General features: G+C 47.4%; 1 protein-coding gene across 1 annotated transcript in view; it reads left to right on the forward strand.

The window, feature by feature from the left end:
• Nucleotides 1–19239, forward strand: part of LOC146009351 (prominin-1-A-like) — a 111696-nt gene that overhangs the window by 49688 nt on the left and 42769 nt on the right. The window contains exons 4-6 of the mRNA XM_083149640.1: nucleotides 7499–7704; nucleotides 12973–13093; nucleotides 18140–18203. Of these exons, the coding sequence (XP_083005766.1) occupies nucleotides 7499–7704; nucleotides 12973–13093; nucleotides 18140–18203 (391 nt within the window). The remainder of the gene's footprint in view (nucleotides 1–7498; nucleotides 7705–12972; nucleotides 13094–18139; nucleotides 18204–19239) is intronic.

Genomic DNA, 19239 nt, shown 5'->3' on the forward strand with positions numbered 1-19239 from the left:
CATTAACTGTGACATAAGTAGGAAAGCTGTTGCCGGACCTCTCATTAACTGTGACATAACTAGGAACGCTGTTCCTGGACCTCTCATTAACTGTTACATAACTAGGAACGCTGTTTCTGCACCTCTCATTAACTGTGACATAACTAGGAACGCTGTTCCTGGACCTCTCGTTAACTGTGACATAACTAGGAACGCTGTTCCTGGACCTCTCGTTAACTGTGACATAACTAGGAACGCTGTTCCCGGACCTCTCGTTAACTGTGACATAACTAGGAACGCTGTTCCCGGACCTCTCATTAACTGTGACATAACTAGGAACGCTGTTCCCGGACCTCTCATTAACTGTGACATAGCTAGGAACGCTGTTCCCGCACCTCTCATTAACTGTGACATAACTAGGAACGCTGTTCCTGGACCTCTCATTAACTACGACATAACTAGGAACGCTGTTCCTGGATCTCTTATTAACTGTGACATAACTAGGAACGCTGTTCCCGGACCTCTCGTTAACTGTGACATAACTAGGAACGCTGTTCCTGGACCTCTCGTTAACTGTGACATAACTAGGAACGCTGTTCCTGGACCTCTCGTTAACTGTGACATAACTAGGAACGCTGTTCCTGGACCTCTTATTAACTGTGACATAGCTAGGAACGCTGTTCCCGGACCTCTCATTAACTGTTACATAACTAGGAACGCTGTTTCTGCACCTCTCATTAACTGTGACATAACTAGGAACGCTGTTCCTGGACCTCTCGTTAACTGTGACATAACTAGGAACGCTGTTCCTGGACCTCTCGTTAACTGTGACATAACTAGGAAAGCTGTTCCTGCACCTCTCGTTAACTGTGACATAACTAGGAATGCTGGTTCTGGACCTCTCGTTAACTGTGACATAACTAGGAACACTGTTCCCGGACCTCTCATTAATTATGACATAGCTAGGAACGCTGTTCCCGGACCTCTTATTAACTGTGACATAGCTAGGAACGCTGTTCCCGGACCTCTCATTAACTGTGACATAGCTAGGAACACTGTTCCTGGACCTCTCGTTAACTGTGACATAACTAGGAACGCTGTTCCTGGACCTCTCGTTAACTGTGACATAACTAGGAACGCTGTTCCTGGACCTCTTATTAACTGTGACATAGCTAGGAACGCTGTTCCCGGACCTCTCATTAACTGTGACATAACTAGGAACGCTGTTCCTGGACCTCTCGTTAACTGTGACATAACTAGGAACGCTGTTCCTGGACCTCTCGTTAACTGTGACATAACTAGGAACGCTGTTCCTGGACCTCTTATTAACTGTGACATAGCTAGGAACGCTGTTCCCGGACCTCTCATTAACTGTGACATAACTAGGAACGCTGTTCCCGGACCTCTCATTAACTGTGACATAACTAGGAACGCTGTTCCTGGACCTCTCGTTTACTGTGACATAGCTAGGAACGCTGTTCCTGCACCTCTCATTAACTGTGACATAACTAGGAACGCTGTTCCTGGACCTCTCATTAACTACGACATAACTAGGAACGCTGTTCCTGGATCTCTTATTAACTGTGACATAACTAGGAACGCTGTTCCCGGACCTCTCGTTAACTGTGACATAACTAGGAACGCTGTTCCTGGACCTCTCGTTAACTGTGACATAACTAGGAACGCTGTTCCTGGACCTCTCGTTAACTGTGACATAACTAGGAACGCTGTTCCCGGACCTCTCGTTAACTGTGACATAACTAGGAACGCTGTTCCCGGACCTCTCATTAACTGTGACATAACTAGGAACGCTGTTCCCGGACCTCTCATTAACTGTGACATAGCTAGGAACGCTGTTCCCGCACCTCTCATTAACTGTGACATAACTAGGAACGCTGTTCCTGGACCTCTCATTAACTACGACATAACTAGGAACGCTGTTCCTGGATCTCTTATTAACTGTGACATAACTAGGAACGCTGTTCCCGGACCTCTCGTTAACTGTGACATAACTAGGAACGCTGTTCCTGGACCTCTCGTTAACTGTGACATAACTAGGAACGCTGTTCCTGGACCTCTCGTTAACTGTGACATAACTAGGAACGCTGTTCCTGGACCTCTTATTAACTGTGACATAGCTAGGAACGCTGTTCCCGGACCTCTCATTAACTGTTACATAACTAGGAACGCTGTTTCTGCACCTCTCATTAACTGTGACATAACTAGGAACGCTGTTCCTGGACCTCTCGTTAACTGTGACATAACTAGGAACGCTGTTCCTGGACCTCTCGTTAACTGTGACATAACTAGGAACGCTGTTCCCGGACCTCTCGTTAACTGTGACATAACTAGGAACGCTGTTCCCGGACCTCTCGTTAACTGTGACATAACTAGGAACGCTGTTCCTGGACCTCTTATTAACTGTGACATAACTAGGAACGCTGTTCCTGGACCTCTTATTAACTGTGACATAGCTAGGAACGCTGTTCCCGGACCTCTCATTAACTGTTACATAACTAGGAACGCTGTTTCTGCACCTCTCATTAACTGTGACATAACTAGGAACGCTGTTCCTGGACCTCTCGTTAACTGTGACATAACTAGGAACGCTGTTCCTGGACCTCTCGTTAACTGTGACATAACTAGGAACGCTGTTCCTGGACCTCTTATTAACTGTGACATAGCTAGGAACGCTGTTCCCGGACCTCTCATTAACTGTGACATAAGTAGGAAAGCTGTTGCCGGACCTCTCATTAACTGTGACATAACTAGGAACGCTGTTCCTGGACCTCTCATTAACTGTTACATAACTAGGAACGCTGTTTCTGCACCTCTCATTAACTGTGACATAACTAGGAACGCTGTTCCTGGACCTCTCGTTAACTGTGACATAACTAGGAACGCTGTTCCTGGACCTCTCGTTAACTGTGACATAACTAGGAACGCTGTTCCCGGACCTCTCATTAACTGTGACATTACTAGGAACGCTGTTCCCGGACCTCTCATTAACTACGACATTACTAGGAACGCTGTTCCCGGACCTCTCATTAACTACGACATTACTAGGAACGCTGTTCCCGGACCTCTCATTAACTACGACATTACTAGGAACGCTGTTCCCGAGCCTCTCATTAACTACGACATTACTAGGAAAGCTGTTCCTGCACCTCTCGTTAACTGTGACATAACTAGGAACGCTGTTCCTGGACCTCTTATTAACTGTGACATAGCTAGGAATGCTGTTCCCGGACCTCTTGTTAACTGTGACATAACTAGGAACGCTGTTCCTGGACCTCTCGTTAACTGTGACATAACTAGGAACGCTGTTCCTGGACCTCTCGTTAACTGTGACATAACTAGGAAAGCTTTTCCTGCACCTCTCGTTAACTGTGACATAACTAGGAATGCTGTTCCTGGACCTCTCGTTAACTGTGACATAACTAGGAACGCTGTTCCCGGACCTCTCATTAATTATGACATAGCTAGGAACGCTGTTCCTGGACCTCTTATTAACTGTGACATAGCTAGGAACGCTGTTCCCGGACCTCTCATTAACTGTGACATAGCTAGGAACACTGTTCCTGGACCTCTCGTTAACTGTGACATAACTAGGAACGCTGTTCCTGGACCTCTTATTAACTGTGACATAGCTAGGAACGCTGTTCCCGGACCTCTCATTAACTGTGACATAACTAGGAACGCTGTTCCTGGACCTCTCGTTAACTGTGACATAACTAGGAACGCTGTTCCTGGACCTCTCGTTAACTGTGACATAACTAGGAACGCTGTTCCTGGACCTCTCGTTAACTGTGACATAACTAGGAACGCTGTTCCTGGACCTCTTATTAACTGTGACATAGCTAGGAACGCTGTTCCCGGACCTCTCATTAACTGTGACATAACTAGGAACGCTGTTCCCGGACCTCTCATTAACTGTGACATAACTAGGAACGCTGTTCCTGGACCTCTCGTTAACTGTGACATAGCTAGGAACGCTGTTCCTGCACCTCTCATTAACTGTGACATAACTAGGAACGCTGTTCCTGGACCTCTCATTAACTACGACATAACTAGGAACGCTGTTCCTGGATCTCTTATTAACTGTGACATTACTAGGAACGCTGTTCCCGGACCTCTCGTTAACTTTGACATAACTAGGAACGCTGTTCCTGGACCTCTCGTTAACTGTGACATAACTAGGAACGCTGTTCCTGGACCTCTCGTTAACTGTGACATAACTAGGAACGCTGTTCCCGGACCTCTCGTTAACTGTGACATAACTAGGAACGCTGTTCCCGGACCTCTCGTTAACTGTGACATAACTAGGAACGCTGTTCCTGGACCTCTCATTAACTGTGACATAGCTAGGAACGCTGTTCCCGGACCTCTCATTAACTGTTACATAACTAGGAACGCTGTTTCTGCACCTCTCGTTAACTGTGACATAACTAGGAACGCTGTTCCTGGACCTCTCGTTAACTGTGACATAACTAGGAACGCTGTTCCTGGACCTCTCGTTAACTGTGACATAACTAGGAACGCTGTTCCCGGACCTCTCGTTAACTGTGACATAACTAGGAACGCTGTTCCCGGACCTCTCGTTAACTGTGACATAACTAGGAACGCTGTTCCTGGACCTCTCGTTAACTGTGACATAACTAGGAACGCTGTTCCCGGACCTCTTATTAACTGTGACATAGCTAGGAACGCTGTTCCCGGACCTCTCATTAACTGTTACATAACTAGGAACGCTGTTTCTGCACCTCTCATTAACTGTGACATAACTAGGAACGCTGTTCCTGGACCTCTCGTTAACTGTGACATAACTAGGAACGCTGTTCCTGGACCTCTCGTTAACTGTGACATAACTAGGAACGCTGTTCCTGGACCTCTTATTAACTGTGACCTAGCTAGGAACGCTGTTCCCGGACCTCTCATTAACTGTGACATAAGTAGGAAAGCTGTTCCCGGACCTCTCATTAACTGTGACATAACTAGGAACGCTGTTCCTGGACCTCTCATTAACTGTTACATAACTAGGAACGCTGTTTCTGCACCTCTCATTAACTGTGACATAACTAGGAACGCTGTTCCTGGACCTCTCGTTAACTGTGACATAACTAGGAACGCTGTTCCTGGACCTCTCGTTAACTGTGACATAACTAGGAACGCTGTTCCTGGACCTCTCGTTAACTGTGACATAACTAGGAACGCTGTTCCCGGACCTCTCATTAACTGTGACATTACTAGGAACGCTGTTCCCGGACCTCTCATTAACTACGACATTACTAGGAACGCTGTTCCCGGACCTCTCATTAACTACGACATTACTAGGAACACTGTTCCTGGACCTGTCCTTTGCCAACACAATTCCCTGTAGTCAATTCGTAGATCAGTCACTGAGTTACTTAGAACATCTACAGATGCACTCAAAGAATTTTATGAAAGTGGTTTTATATTTGTGAGGATTCATTGGGCTTGTGAATAGCATTAATGCCTGCACATATATCTAGCTCCATCCGAGAGGACAACGTCTCAGGGGGACTGCAGTCCCCTTTCCTAAGGACCACAAAAGGGTATTAGTCCCAGCATAAGCAAGATGCTTCCATGTTTGCTTAGGGTATGGGTCAATGGTCAGTATGCATTGGGTTGACCACTAAAGGTCGACATGTTTGGCAGGTGGTATGTAGGATGGACAGGAAAGACTCTCTCTTTTTCTTGGGGCACTCTTAGTTAAAGTAATCTTGTCAATCATCAATGCCAGGTTTGCATCTGATTGACATCTGAGGAAGGGTACCCTCATACGTGCTTGGCTGTCTGAGCGAACATTTATAGGGGCTAGTAACATGTTTGAGGGTGGGTGATCCCCCCCCCCGGCAAGTGGCAAGGGTTTCAAATGTAGCTTTTAATATATTATTTAAAATAAGGTACTAGACAAAACATTATCACAAACATTTAAAACATATCACCACAAATTCTATCAATCGCACTTTATATATTTGTGCCTAAAGATATGTATTATCCTCTCACGTCCTGGCACCTATTACGGGTGATAAGTCAGGATTGTTTACTGTATCATAATTCAACAATGAAGGCAGGTCGACACAAGTATTAGGCTAACAGAGTCTAGGTCGACACTGAAAAAGTCGACATGGGGTTTTAACCTTCAGACCATGTCAACCTCGACTGTATACCTTTGTTTATGCAAAGACAAGTACACTGTTTGGTAATATATCCCGAGCCTCCAGTCCAGGGACCCCCAGCGCAGTGAGTAGCCCCCCCTTCCCCCCCACACACACACACACTTTGAAGGCATGTGACAGAAAAAGGGACATTTTCTCATGCAAAGGGACGTGGGCTAACAGAAAGTTCACATTAAGTTCAATCCAGGGGTGTGGCCACCTGGGCGTGGTCGAAGACTCTGCACAGCACCCAGCTTCCTGTCACGATGGAGGAGCCGTTATTTTGGCGTCACTATTATTATATACAGTATATATTTAGATTTAGTACAGCCGGCCATCGAATGATGTGGAGCGTGTACGCATATCTATGGTTGCTCAGAGCGGCCGCAGATCCGCGTGCACATTCTGAGGGAAGTGGGCGGGGCAGCAGACATTTAGTGATGTGAGCTGACCACCGCCCCCCCCCAGCACAGTTTGTTTGCCGTGCCCGTGGAACATGCGCAAGAGACGGGTGGGCGCAGGAGAAGGGGTGGGCAGGAGAAGGGGTCATGGACAGTGTGGCCTGCGCCACGTGACCTCTTACTGTCACTCTGCGCAGGCCGCACGCAGGGGTTGGGAACAGCCGGGCAGCATCTGAGCGAGTGCTCAGACGCTGCCTCACATTAGACTGCACATGCTTAGTCTAATCCCCAAATCCCGGGACTGGAAACTCTAATCCCAAGATTGAAATCCCGGGCTTTTTGGGGCCAAAACCCAGGATCCCGCCGATCCCGATCCCGGGATTAGCCGCCCTAAATAGAAGGCTCTTTTTGAAATCTAGAACTAGGATGTAGCTCTTGCCAGCATCTATAAATCGATGACACTTTTGATGCCTGCCACTCTGCCCCCTCCGCATGTGACATGTGCAGGCATCTTTTTAAATAAAACCTAATAACGACCAGCTGATGTGCCCAGTTTAAACTGGGCAAAGGTTTACTGGGTGGAACATTTTTTTGTCCCACTTCAGAGTTGACTTTTGAAAAATCCCTGCTTAGCTGGTGGCTGCAAATAACTGTCACAGTTTCCAGATCACCCAGCAGGTCACATGTTCCAGGTCATCCAGCAGGCGCACCAACTGTAACATTTTCCAGAGCACAATGGTGATGCATTGTAAATGGCAGGTGGGTGTTTTGCCACATAACCCCAAGCAAAGCAACCAATTACAATGCCAATATTTTTCTGCAAATCTATAAAGCGAGACCTTTAATGCGGTATATGATGCCCTGCACAGACCATGTCACTCGTAGTGGTAATCCTTATGCTATTAATCTATAGATGGTCCCTCCTCTCTTATTTAGGCGCTGCTCTATGAGGTGGGATATCTGGTGGCTCTGGCCATCGGTGTGGTCTTCATCATCTTCATGATCCTGGTGGGCCTATGCTTTGCGTGCTGCCGCTGCTGTGGGAATTGCGGAGGGAAGATGTACCAGAAGCAAACCAAGAGTATGACCTGCAAGAGGCGCTTCTTGTACTTCTTCTTGTTCATCGTCACCCTCATCATTCTGTAAGTAAAGACCGTACAGCGATATGACTATTTTTCCCCACAGGACCATAATGGCCGACTGTGTCGGATTTCCAGGGGACGTCCGGCCACTTAATGGTAGAACCAACATTGTTAGTTTCCCTGGGCAACTCTGTGGGGGGCAAGGGAAAGCTTATAGTGCTGGCGGTTGGCATGTGCCCATTGGAGTAGCATATTACTACCGGCAAGTTGTTAGACAGTTATTAGGTCAACATTTTTCTAGGTCGACATGCAGGAAGGTCGACACGAGTCTAGGTCAACATGGGTTAGGTTGACAGTCAAAAGGTCGACATGGGGGTTTTCACTGTTTTTGAGCCGACATGTGCCGACAGGTGGTATTTCATGCCCTACCATCCACTAGGGCGTGGCAGGAGAATAAAATAGTGTGCTGAGTGCAGCGAGACACCGTGCCCGAAGCATGGCGAGCGCAGTGAGGGGACGCGGTGCACTTTGACCTGTGTCGATGTCGGCATTCGGGTAAAAAAAAAACAGTGAAAAACCCCATGTCGACCTAATGACCCAGTCAACCTTATGACCCTAATGACCTACCCATGATGACCTAGACACGTGTCGACCTAAATGCATGTCGATCAAATGGTGTCGACCTAATGACTGTCTAACAACTTGCTGGTGACCGACTGATCCACAACTATTACTACAGTGCCGATTAATTGATACCCCCCCCTCATGATGTTGATGATATATTACATACTAAAATCCATGAAATGCGGCAATGCACTGGCTTATTATCAAACTGTCCCAAAAGTCACTTCTGCAGGACCTGCAGGTACATGCTCTAGACCAGGGGTGGCCAAACTGGTTCTCGAGATCTACCAACAGTCCATGTTTTCCTGACCACCTGTGGATCTGTAGAATGTGTCGGTTAGGAATGAACTCACTGCCCATTTGAAAATGCACCAGCTAGGTGGACCTGTTAGTAGATTTCGAGGACCAGTTTGGCCGAATTTGTCTCTTGAGGGAATGCCTGACACCTAGTAGCACTGTACTGTACTGGGAATAGGGTGCCGGATGGCTGACAGACAGTCGGGATTCCGACAATCATTAAGGCCCCCATACACTATACGATTTTGGGACGATTTCATCCGATTTCGGCACTTTGGGTCGATAACCGGATGAAATCGCCCCAAAATCGCAGGTGTGTGATGTATGATCCGATGCGCGGTCCCGTGCGCATCGGACCGGATCAGGGAGGTCGGACGGTCAGCACATCAGATCATCCGACCTCCCTGTATGCTATGCATATGTCTGCCCACCTGTCAGGCATATGCATGCAGACACCGGGGGGCGGGGGAGCACGGCGGGCAGACACACTGACCTGGCTGGGCAGCTGTAATCACAAATAGCAGCGCTGCCGCTGCGGGACGGGACGCACAGTGGCGGCTATTAGATTTTTAAAATCCCTGTCAAATGACCGGCCGTTCTGTGATTGGCTGAGAGCTCTCTCAGCCAATCACAGAACGGCCGGTCATTTGACAGGAATTTTGAAAATCTAATAGCCGCCACTGTGCCTCCCGTCCCGCAGCGGCAGCGTTGCTATTTCTGATCACAGCTGCCCGGCCAGGTCAGCATCACTCGCCGCACCCGGCACCCACCGGGAACTCATTTGTTTGCCGCCGCCCACCCCCACTACCGCCGCCGCCCGCCCCCACTACCGCCGCCGCCCGCCCCCACTGCTCCTCACCGCCCTGCAGCTCCCCATTTGTTTTACATGTGATAAATCGCAAGCGATTTATCACATGTAAAAACTGGCTCATCAAGTGCCAAATTGTATGTGAGCCTCCCGGGGAGCTGCCGGGCGGCTCACAGGAGAATTGGGTCCGACTTGTCCTAAGGACAAGTCGGCCTAATGTATGGGGGCCTTTACACTGACGTCGGAATCCCGACTGTTAAAATCCAGACACTCGGGATCCTGACGGTCACTGGCTGTTCTCCCTCGTGGGAATCCATGATCCCCATAGAAGGCGAGCACAGCGAGACCACTAGGGGCTTAATTGCGCTCCCCAGCTGTCTGAGTCCAGGCAGTCGGGATCCCGACTGTCGGTGTGCTATAACACACCCCTGGGAATTCTATATGCACAGTAATGGTCACCTTCAGCTGAAAGTGAACCATTGTTTCCTATCTCAAATCTGATCCAATCTGTTGCAGTTTTATCAGCCAAGTTGGCGAAGGGCGAAGTCCAGGCTGACGTTAGACGGAAATAAGTGTTTACAAATCTAATAAAACAAATGTATTTGACGCAACGACAACTTTTCCTTAGCACAGCGGTCACTTCTGTAGGTCATGCGTACAAAGACAGAAATACGTACAAGCTTAGTCACCTGGATCACACACATTACATACTTCCATTAAATCTATAGAACATTACATTTTTTTTAAATAGTTTCACGGTTCACAAAAATATTTGTTTGAAAGCTAAAGGCTTGGCGCACTGCCTAAGTAATACCGGCAGGTCAGATGTTCAAGATGAGCAGGTCCACCACAGCTGGTGCACCAGATCCGAACCTGTTTCCATGACGACAGTATCGCCGTAAGCTTGACAAGCTGGGGATGAATTTAGATACAGAAATCTCCACTTTCACCTGAGGGTCTGGAAAGTCAGTATTGGTGCTTGGGTCGTGGCGGGAGCAGGGATGCCGACAGGTTAGCTGGCCCTGGAGAAATGGAGGGGGTGTGGCCGCTGGACAGGGGTGTGGCCTCTCGGAGTGGTGTGGCTATGTTCTCATGGGGGGGGGGGCTTAATTTGTGCGGGATCCTCATCATTGCTCACCAGAGGAGGAGAGATGACAGGCTGCCGCTGCAGCTGTCTCTCTCCCCAGTTCAGCACACATAACTGAGCAGCATCTGCTGAACTGGGGAGAGAGGCTGTGCTGCGGCGGCAGCCTGTCATCTCTTTTCCCATCTCCCAGCCCCCCCCCCCCCCATTCGACGCCACTGGGTGGGAGCAGTAAGCTGAAGTTTTGCCTAGGGTGCCTTAGTATGACTTATACGAGGTACAGTCCTTTAATTATGATGATACACCAAAAAGATATGGTAACTACTTAACCGCGCTATTTTCTGTTTAAAGGATTCCTTTCGGGCATAAAATAACGCAGTTAAGTAGATATCATATGTTTTTGGTGTATTAATTTTGGTGAAGGGGAGAGGAACCCCAACATTGGTATTCCACTGACCTGATTGCTTAGTGCACGACTCATATTATCACCATTTTATATATTGTACTTTTATGTAATGGCGTCACTTAACATAACAAATAATATATAATTCCTTTAAATTTTATTTAGCCATGGACATCCTCCATTCCCAGGGCTAGAGTCCTATAGAAACTGGTAAAGCAATACCTAATTATACATATACTGTAAGTTTATCTGAATGACTGATACCTCAGATAGAGCTAGACATATATATATATATATGGTATGTATTGTATGGTTACTAAGCAGCGTCACACCTCTAATAGACAGATAATGTGTCTGTAATAGGAATCTCTCTACAATTATGGTTTCTCTAAGCTTGTGCGCACTACAGTTCTCTTACCACACACAGACACACTTGTAGGGGACTTGGGCCTCCGTCCTACATTAATACACTTCACAGGTATTTTTTTTTCTCCGTGTTGTTTCTGGTTTTATATTTTTACTGTTGGAATAAACAGGTTTGTCCTTATCTATACTGGGAGCGCTGTGTACAGACTTCAGGTGACTAATCGCTCACGGGGATACCCAGTAATGCTGGCTCCATTTCCTCATCATTACCACATGTGTTAGCCGTGGGTCGGAGCGCGTGACTCCTAATCAGGCCCCGGTAGTGATGTAGTATATCCAGCAACTTGGCAAGGACCTTCTTTGCCATGGGCTGGCCGTCTCTGCCCATGTGATGCCATGAAACCTCTCTTGGCAGATGGGTGCCCTTCCAGACACAAGGAACAGCTCAGTGACTTTCAGTTTGGCACTGTCATATAATAGTGCCCCAAATCCAGCAAGTCAGACACTAAATCTATTCCCCGGTAAAACTGCCCTGATCAGATGTAACTAGGCTTACCATACTGTCCCTTTAAATTGGGACACTCATGAATTACACAGGTTCCGGGGCTGGCTGACTTCAAGCCTGCGTCTCGCCTTGTTTTAATCAGCCACAGAACCTGTGTAATACATGAGCGTCCCAGTTTAAAGGCGTAGTATGGTAATTCTTAACTGCAAGCGATGTTCTTGTTGGAGCGGGTTATGGTATAAAGGGTCAAAAGTGTCTGTGTCGATGTCAACACCAAATGATTGACGTGGCCACGGTTGACATGGAAATGGTCGACACATGAAAGGTTAATAAGAGTTTTTTTCCATGTTTTATTGGTGTCAATTTGTACGTTTTATGACATGCACCCCAAATTAGCGTACCGTGTCCCCTCGCTTCGGACATTGTGGCTCACTGCGCTCGGCACACCTTTATGTTCTCAGAATCCGTGTGGATGGCAAACTATGAAATCGTTCAAATAAAGAGAAAAAAAATAATGTTGACCCTTTTATGCGTTGGCCGTCGTCATGTTGACATTTTGTTTATCTTTTCTGCCAACGTTGTCTATGTCGACCTACTGACTGCCAACTTATCGAATGAGGTGGGTAAAGGTGTATATCTGTAGCGGAATTATTAAAACAAGCAAACCGTTAAACGGTTGATGTATTTAGTAGAAAAGAGATTAGTGTATCGATTGCCCATAGCAACCAATCAGCTTTGATGGCATTTGTCAAATATATGCTATAAAATGACAGGTAGAAATTGGTTGGTTGCTATAGGCGGGTTCCTGACAGTCAAAATCCCAATGGTCAAAATGCTGTCAATCATTGGTCAATGGTTACAATTCCGACATGGTCAAAATCCCAACAGGGTCGAAATGATGACATTTAAAATGCAGACAAGGTCAAAATACCGACATTTAAAAAGTCGACAGGTCTGACTGTGTCAGAATTTTAAATGTCGGCATTTCGACCCTGTCGGCCAATGGTTGTTGGGATTTTGACCGTCGGGTTTTTGACTGCATCCCCTATATTCAACTTCTGCACTCTTGTCATTGCTTGCTACATCAACCCCTAATATGGAAATGATCTGATACTGTATTAATCCCCCATAACATGCTGTATTGTGACCTGGACCTCTTAGGGTAGTCCTATTGATGCCCATTATTTCCTGCAGGAACCCCGCCTCCACCTGTTCTCATGGCGTTCTTGTTTCTTCCTCAGGGCCGGTGACATTTGCATGTTTTACAGCAACAGCCAATTAGACAGCGCAATAAAGAAAAGCTTTTCATCCTTTGACGACACCTTGAATAATCTGGAGACCTACATCAATTCCGTGCCCCAGGTACAGTATCCCATGCAAAATCAGAACAACAGTGTATCCGACAACCAGCTGCTGTATAACTACAAGTCCCAGCACATCCTGCCAGCCTTTGCAGTATGACAGGTGGCGGACGCCTGAGGCTGCAGCAGACTCTTCCTGGAAAACATCCGTTATTGGACTGTTCCATCTGCTGAGGGTATAAAAGGATTATAGAGCTGCCTGTTAGATCCGCTTTTACTGGAATGATTGATTACACTGTAGGGATTTATAGGGACTTTAATGCATGGGTGCATTGCAGGGACAGGCTGCTTTCGGAGCTCCTGTGCGGGAAAGTAAATCCTGCCCACCTTACAATGTCCTGGCAGATCTGCCCAGCTCGCATTGTAGGTCACCCATACACCGTAACTAGATGGCGCTATTTTAAATGGGAAGATCAAACCACTTCATACTGTATGTAGGAGTTAGTGCTCTACCTTCCATGATTTAGAGCAGGGGCCGCCAAACCTGTCCTCAAGATCTACCAACAGTTCATGTATCTCAGGACACCTGTGGATCTATAGTAGGAATGAATGCAGCTGGTTTGAAAACGTGACAGTTAGTAATAGCTACAGCTGTGCACCAGCTAGGGAGTCTGGGAAATGTGACAGTTAGTAATGACTACACCTGTGCACCAACTAGGGAGTCTGGGAAATGTGACAGTAATGACTACACCTATGCACTAGCTAGGGAGGCTGGGAAATGTGATAGTAATGACTACACCTATGCACCAGCTAGGGAGTCTGGGAAATGTGACAGTAATGACTACACCTGTGCACCAGCTAGGGAGTCTGGGAAATGTGACAGTAATGACTACACCTATGCACCAGCTAGGCAGGCTGGGAAATGTGATAGTAATGACTACACCTATGCACCAGCTAGGGAGTCTGGGAAATGTGACAGTTAGTAATGACTACAGCTGTGCACCAGCTAGGGAGTCTGGGAAATGTGACAGTTAGTAATGACTACAGCTGTGCTCCAGCTAGGGAGTCTAGGAAATGTGACCGTTAGAAATGACTACACCTGTTCACCAGCTAGGGAGTCTGGGAAATGTGACAGTTAGTAATGACTACAGCTGTGCACCAGCTAGGGAGTCTGGGAAATGTGACAGTTAGTAATGACTACAGCTGTGCACCAGCTAGGGAGTCTGGGGAATGTGACAGTTAGTAATGACTACAGCTGTGCACCAGCTAGGGAGTCTGGGAAATGTGACAGTTAGTTATGACTTCAGCTGTACACCAGCTAGAGTGTCTGGGAAATGTGACCGTTAGTAATGACTCCAGCTGTGCCCCAGTTAGGGAGTCTGGGAAATGTGACAGTAAGTTACAGGGGCGGATTGGCCCACCGGGAAACCGGGCCATTTCCCCGTGGGCCGGACCCTAACATATTGAAATTGGCTGCTCTCCCCCCTGTGAGGGCCGCGGACCGCACGAACGCAATCTCAGCTGTTCGCGGCCGCGACCACAGTGGTTTTGCCCTAATCCAATATGGCCGCGGGAGGGCTGCTGCACATGCGCGGCCGTGCGCAGCTCCTCCCAAGACCCTTTGCGGAGCTAGCCTGGGCTGCCTCTGCCTTCAGTACTAGCGCTGCGCGTAATAATGAGACCCACAATGCTTCTGGCGCCACTTGCCTAGTGGAGAGACTGAGGACAGAAGAGCGGGACCAGGCGCAGCGTGACTGCGGGCTCTCAGCAGCAGCATCAGGTCGGTCACACCGGTGAACAGTGCCCCCGCACTCCTCCTCCTCTGTAACCAGCACTGAGCGGCAGGTTCCCTCCTCCTGGAACATGGCTGTCAGGTACATGCTGCTATGTGACTGCGCTGCCCGCTCACTGACAGGGCTCCCCCCTGCTCTGACATATACAGCTCCATTGTTCCCTATTGTGCACAGTGTTGCTCCCATTCCCATTGTGCCCGGTCTACTTTCATCCTCTCTGTGCTCAGTGCTGCTGCCATCCCTGCTGTGATCAGTGCTGCTGCCAACCCTGCTGTGCCCAGTGCTACTACCATCCTCGCTGTGCCTATTGCTTCTGCCATACATAGTGTTCCCATTCTGCCTGGTGATAGTCCCATCCCCAGTGTTTCCTCTGTGCCCAGTGCTGCTACCATCCCCGCTGTGCCCATATCTGCTACCATCCGGCTGTGCAAATTGCTACTGCCATCCCCACTGTGCCCAGTGCTACTGTCATGCATAGTGTTCCCACTGTGCCTAGTGTGTATACAGTATATGTGTATCATGGTGTGTGGCATATGTATAATGAGCATCACGGTGTTTGGTATATATATAATGGGCATCACGGTGTGAGGCATATGTATAATGAGCATCACGGTGTTTGGCATATGTATAATGGGCATTACGGTGTTTGGCATATGTATAATGAGCATCACTGTGTTTGGCATATGTATAATGGGCATCACGGTGTGTGTGGCATATGTATAATGGAGCATCACGGTGTGTGGCATATGTATAATGGAGCATCACGGTGTGTGGCATATGTATAATGAGCATCACGGTGTTTGGCATATGTATAATGCGCATCACGGTGTTTGGCATATGTATAATGGGCATCACGGTGTGAGGCATATGTATAATGCGCATCACGGTGTTTGGCATATGTATAATGGGCATCACGGTGTGAGGCATATGTATAATGAGCATCACTGTGTTTGGCATATGTATAATAGGCATCACGGTGTGTGGCATATGTATAATGGGCATCACGGTGTGTGGCATATGTATAATGGGTATCACGGTGTGTGGCATATGTATAATGGGCATCACGGTGTGTGGCATATGTATAATGGAGCATCACGGTGTGAGGCATATGTATAATGAGCATCACTGTGTTTGGCATATGTATAATGGGCATCACGGTGTGTGGCATATGTATAATGGGCATCACGGTGTGAGGCATATGTATAATGAGCATCACTGTGTTTGGCATATGTATAATGGGCATCACGGTGTGTGGCATATGTATAATGGGCATCACGGTGTGTGGCATATGTATAATGGGTATCACGGTGTGTGGCATATGTATAATGGGCATCACGGTGTTTGGCATATGTATAATGGGCATCACGGTGTGAGGCATATGTATAATGAGCACCACTGTGTTTGGCATATGTATAATGGGCATCACGGTGTGTGGCATATGTATAATGGGCATCACGGTGTGTGGCATATGTATAATGGGTATCACGGTGTGTGGCATATGTATAATGGGTATCACGGTGTGTGGCATATGTATAATGGGCATTACGGTGTGTGGCATATGTATAATGGGCATCACTGTCTCCCTTCCCTGCATCCTCCACCACTTTGTGACTCCCCTCCCTGCATCCCCTGCCACCCTGATTTCCCCCTCCTACCCTGCATCCTGTGCCACCATGCCCCCCTCACACTCTGCGTCCTGTGCCACCCTGTGTAAGTCCTCACTCCCTTCGTTCTCAGCCACTCTGCATCTCCCCACCCAGCATTCTATGCCACCCTCCGTCCCCCCCTCCCTCCCTGCATCCTCTTCCACCCTGCCACTCTACTGTGTTGGGAGACCCCCTGTCACCCCCCCCCCCCCTCTTCTCTATCTCCCCACAGGCTGCAGAATAAACGCTGTATGCATGCGCCTATTCTGCAGCCTGAGGGGCTAGGGGCATAGCCAGCAGCTCAGAGAGCCACTAGCCATGCCCTCACAGCGGCAAAAATTGGGCGTGACCTCGTTTAAATAGACCACGTCCCAAAAAAAACCGGGCGCGCCTCCGGCGCGCAACAACACTCCTTCCCGTCCCACCGACCCATTGGGGCTGCTTATAGATATTTCCCGGGCTGGTTTTAATTCCCAATCCGCCCCTGGTTAGTTATGACTACAGCTATGCACAAGCTAGGGGATTTAGAAAATGTGGACAGTTGGTAGATCTCAAGTACCAGTTTGGCCACCCCTGAGCTAGGTTATATGGAAAACTTGGATCGTTGGTAGATCTCAAGGACCGTTTTGGCCACCCCTGTTTTAGAGCATAGCATAGGTTATTCTCGCCTATAGATACTGTTTTGCACTTGACCGCGGTCATCAGTGTAGGAGAGAATTGCGCTTCAACGAGAGACGGCCTCCCTAAAACGATAAGAACCATTTTAGTTCTTGATGCTACTTTTGTTTAGTGTATTAATGACAAAATCCATTATATTGGAATAAAGAGCACGCTGATTGCCAGTCTGTTATAGAACAGGTAAACGAGATGTAAAGCAGTATTCCGGCCTTAGTAGATACTGTGGGCAGTGTAATGGCGGTGCTAGGCACAAACCTATATGTACCAAATAACAAACCCACAAATACAGACATTTGGTCATAAATATTATATTGAGTATTTTCCAGGTAAGTAAATGACCGGGGTCTAATTATTTATAATTCTTGCTGATTTTATACATATATTTCATGGGTATGGGTCATAGAGTCGACAGGCCATAGGTTGACTACTATTGTCCGACAGGCCTTAGGACGACATAGCACAGGTCGACATGGTCAAAAGGTCAAAACAAGCAAAAGGTCATCATGGAAAAGGTTTATACGAAAAAGGATTCACGGGTTTTTAAGCGCCTGTCGACATAGGTTGACATGGAAACCCAGTGTCGTCTCACGGCACTTTTATAATCTAACGCTATGCGCATGTGGATGGTAAAGTATTGTATGAGAAATGGTCCTTGTTGGGGGGAAACGATGTGAAAAAATCATGTCGACCTTTTTTTCATGTGTGCCTCTTCCATGCAGGGCAGCCGAGAGGAAGCCTGGGCCCGGGTAATTAGTACCCGCTCCCCCCCCCTCTCGGCTGCCCTGCTTCCAAGTAGAGCTACTGCTTGAGTCGACCTTTTGACTATGTCTCCCGAAGGTATGTTGACATTTTTATGTGTTGACCTTTAATAGTATCAACCTTTTAATAGTGTCGACCTACCCGACCACATCCCTATTTCATTTGATAACCTGTCTGCTATAGATACTGTGTGAGTCTTCTTTAATATTATTTTTTATCTTTTTCCCTAAGGATGTTGACATTATTATTAATTCAAGCAGCGTCCCCATAAACAGCGCTAATAGCAGCATCATGGGTAAGTGTCGGACGGCCTCGGTGATTCCTGGTGATTGGATATTGTAAATTCTCCTAAATAAATGGTTTGGCCCAGCACTATACACAGGGATTTCCTACATATCCAAAGTAGTAATATATTAATAAATAAAAATGTATATAGAATGTGGATCATTATGTTAAAAACTCGTTTATTGAACATGTTCAGGAATTCGTATACAAAATCAGCTGTTATATAGATTAGGGGAGTGGTTCCCAAACTGTGTGCCGTGCCCCCCCCCCCCCGGGGTGCCTCGGGGTAATTGCAACGGTGCCTTGGCTTGATTGTCCAAGACCAATTCTAATTATTTGTGGTCAATGTAACCGGTAAAACCAGTGCTAGGAGCTGCCAGTCAAATGTGCACAAATAGAAGCAAATCCTGCGCCTCACCACATAATTGAGCCTAAAGATGACACCATTTTTTTTTTTTAACTTTAATTTAATATTTTATTCTAAATTTCTCAATAAGAAACTTTTGGCCTAAGGGTGCTGTGAAAAATATTCTGATACTTTAGGGCGCCGTGAATCCAAAAAGTTTGGGAACCTGTGTATTAAGGGATGTACTGTATATTGCAGTAACTAGGACTGGACTGGCCATTTGGCACTTATGGCAAATACCAGAAGGGCTGATGGGCTGATGTGGCATAACAGCGTGGCCAAGCGGCTCTGCTTGGCTCTACGGCAGACAGAGAGCCAGGGGCTGGCCGGGCACTTTGCCTCCTGGTGTTTGGCTTACAAGCGGTTGGGCCCACTGGGAGTTTCCCCTGTACTCCTGCGGGTCAGTCTGACTCTGCTGAGGCATACAGAACTCTGTCATCTACAAGCAACTGGACAAGGGTAACTAGGTGATAACGGCGCTAATCAGCTCCTACCTGTCATTTTTCAAACCCAGCCTGTAACATGGCAGTTAGCAGCTGATTGGCTGGCTGTTTATCACTCTCATTGTATAACTTTTTTGAAGCTTGATACATCTGGCCCTAAGACTGTACAAGGCCCCTTCCTATCATAATAGACGAGG

The sequence above is a fragment of the Crinia signifera genome, chromosome 6 (assembly GCF_055691185.1).
Source record: "Crinia signifera chromosome 6, ASM5569118v1, whole genome shotgun sequence".
Taxonomy (NCBI): domain Eukaryota; kingdom Metazoa; phylum Chordata; class Amphibia; order Anura; family Myobatrachidae; genus Crinia; species Crinia signifera.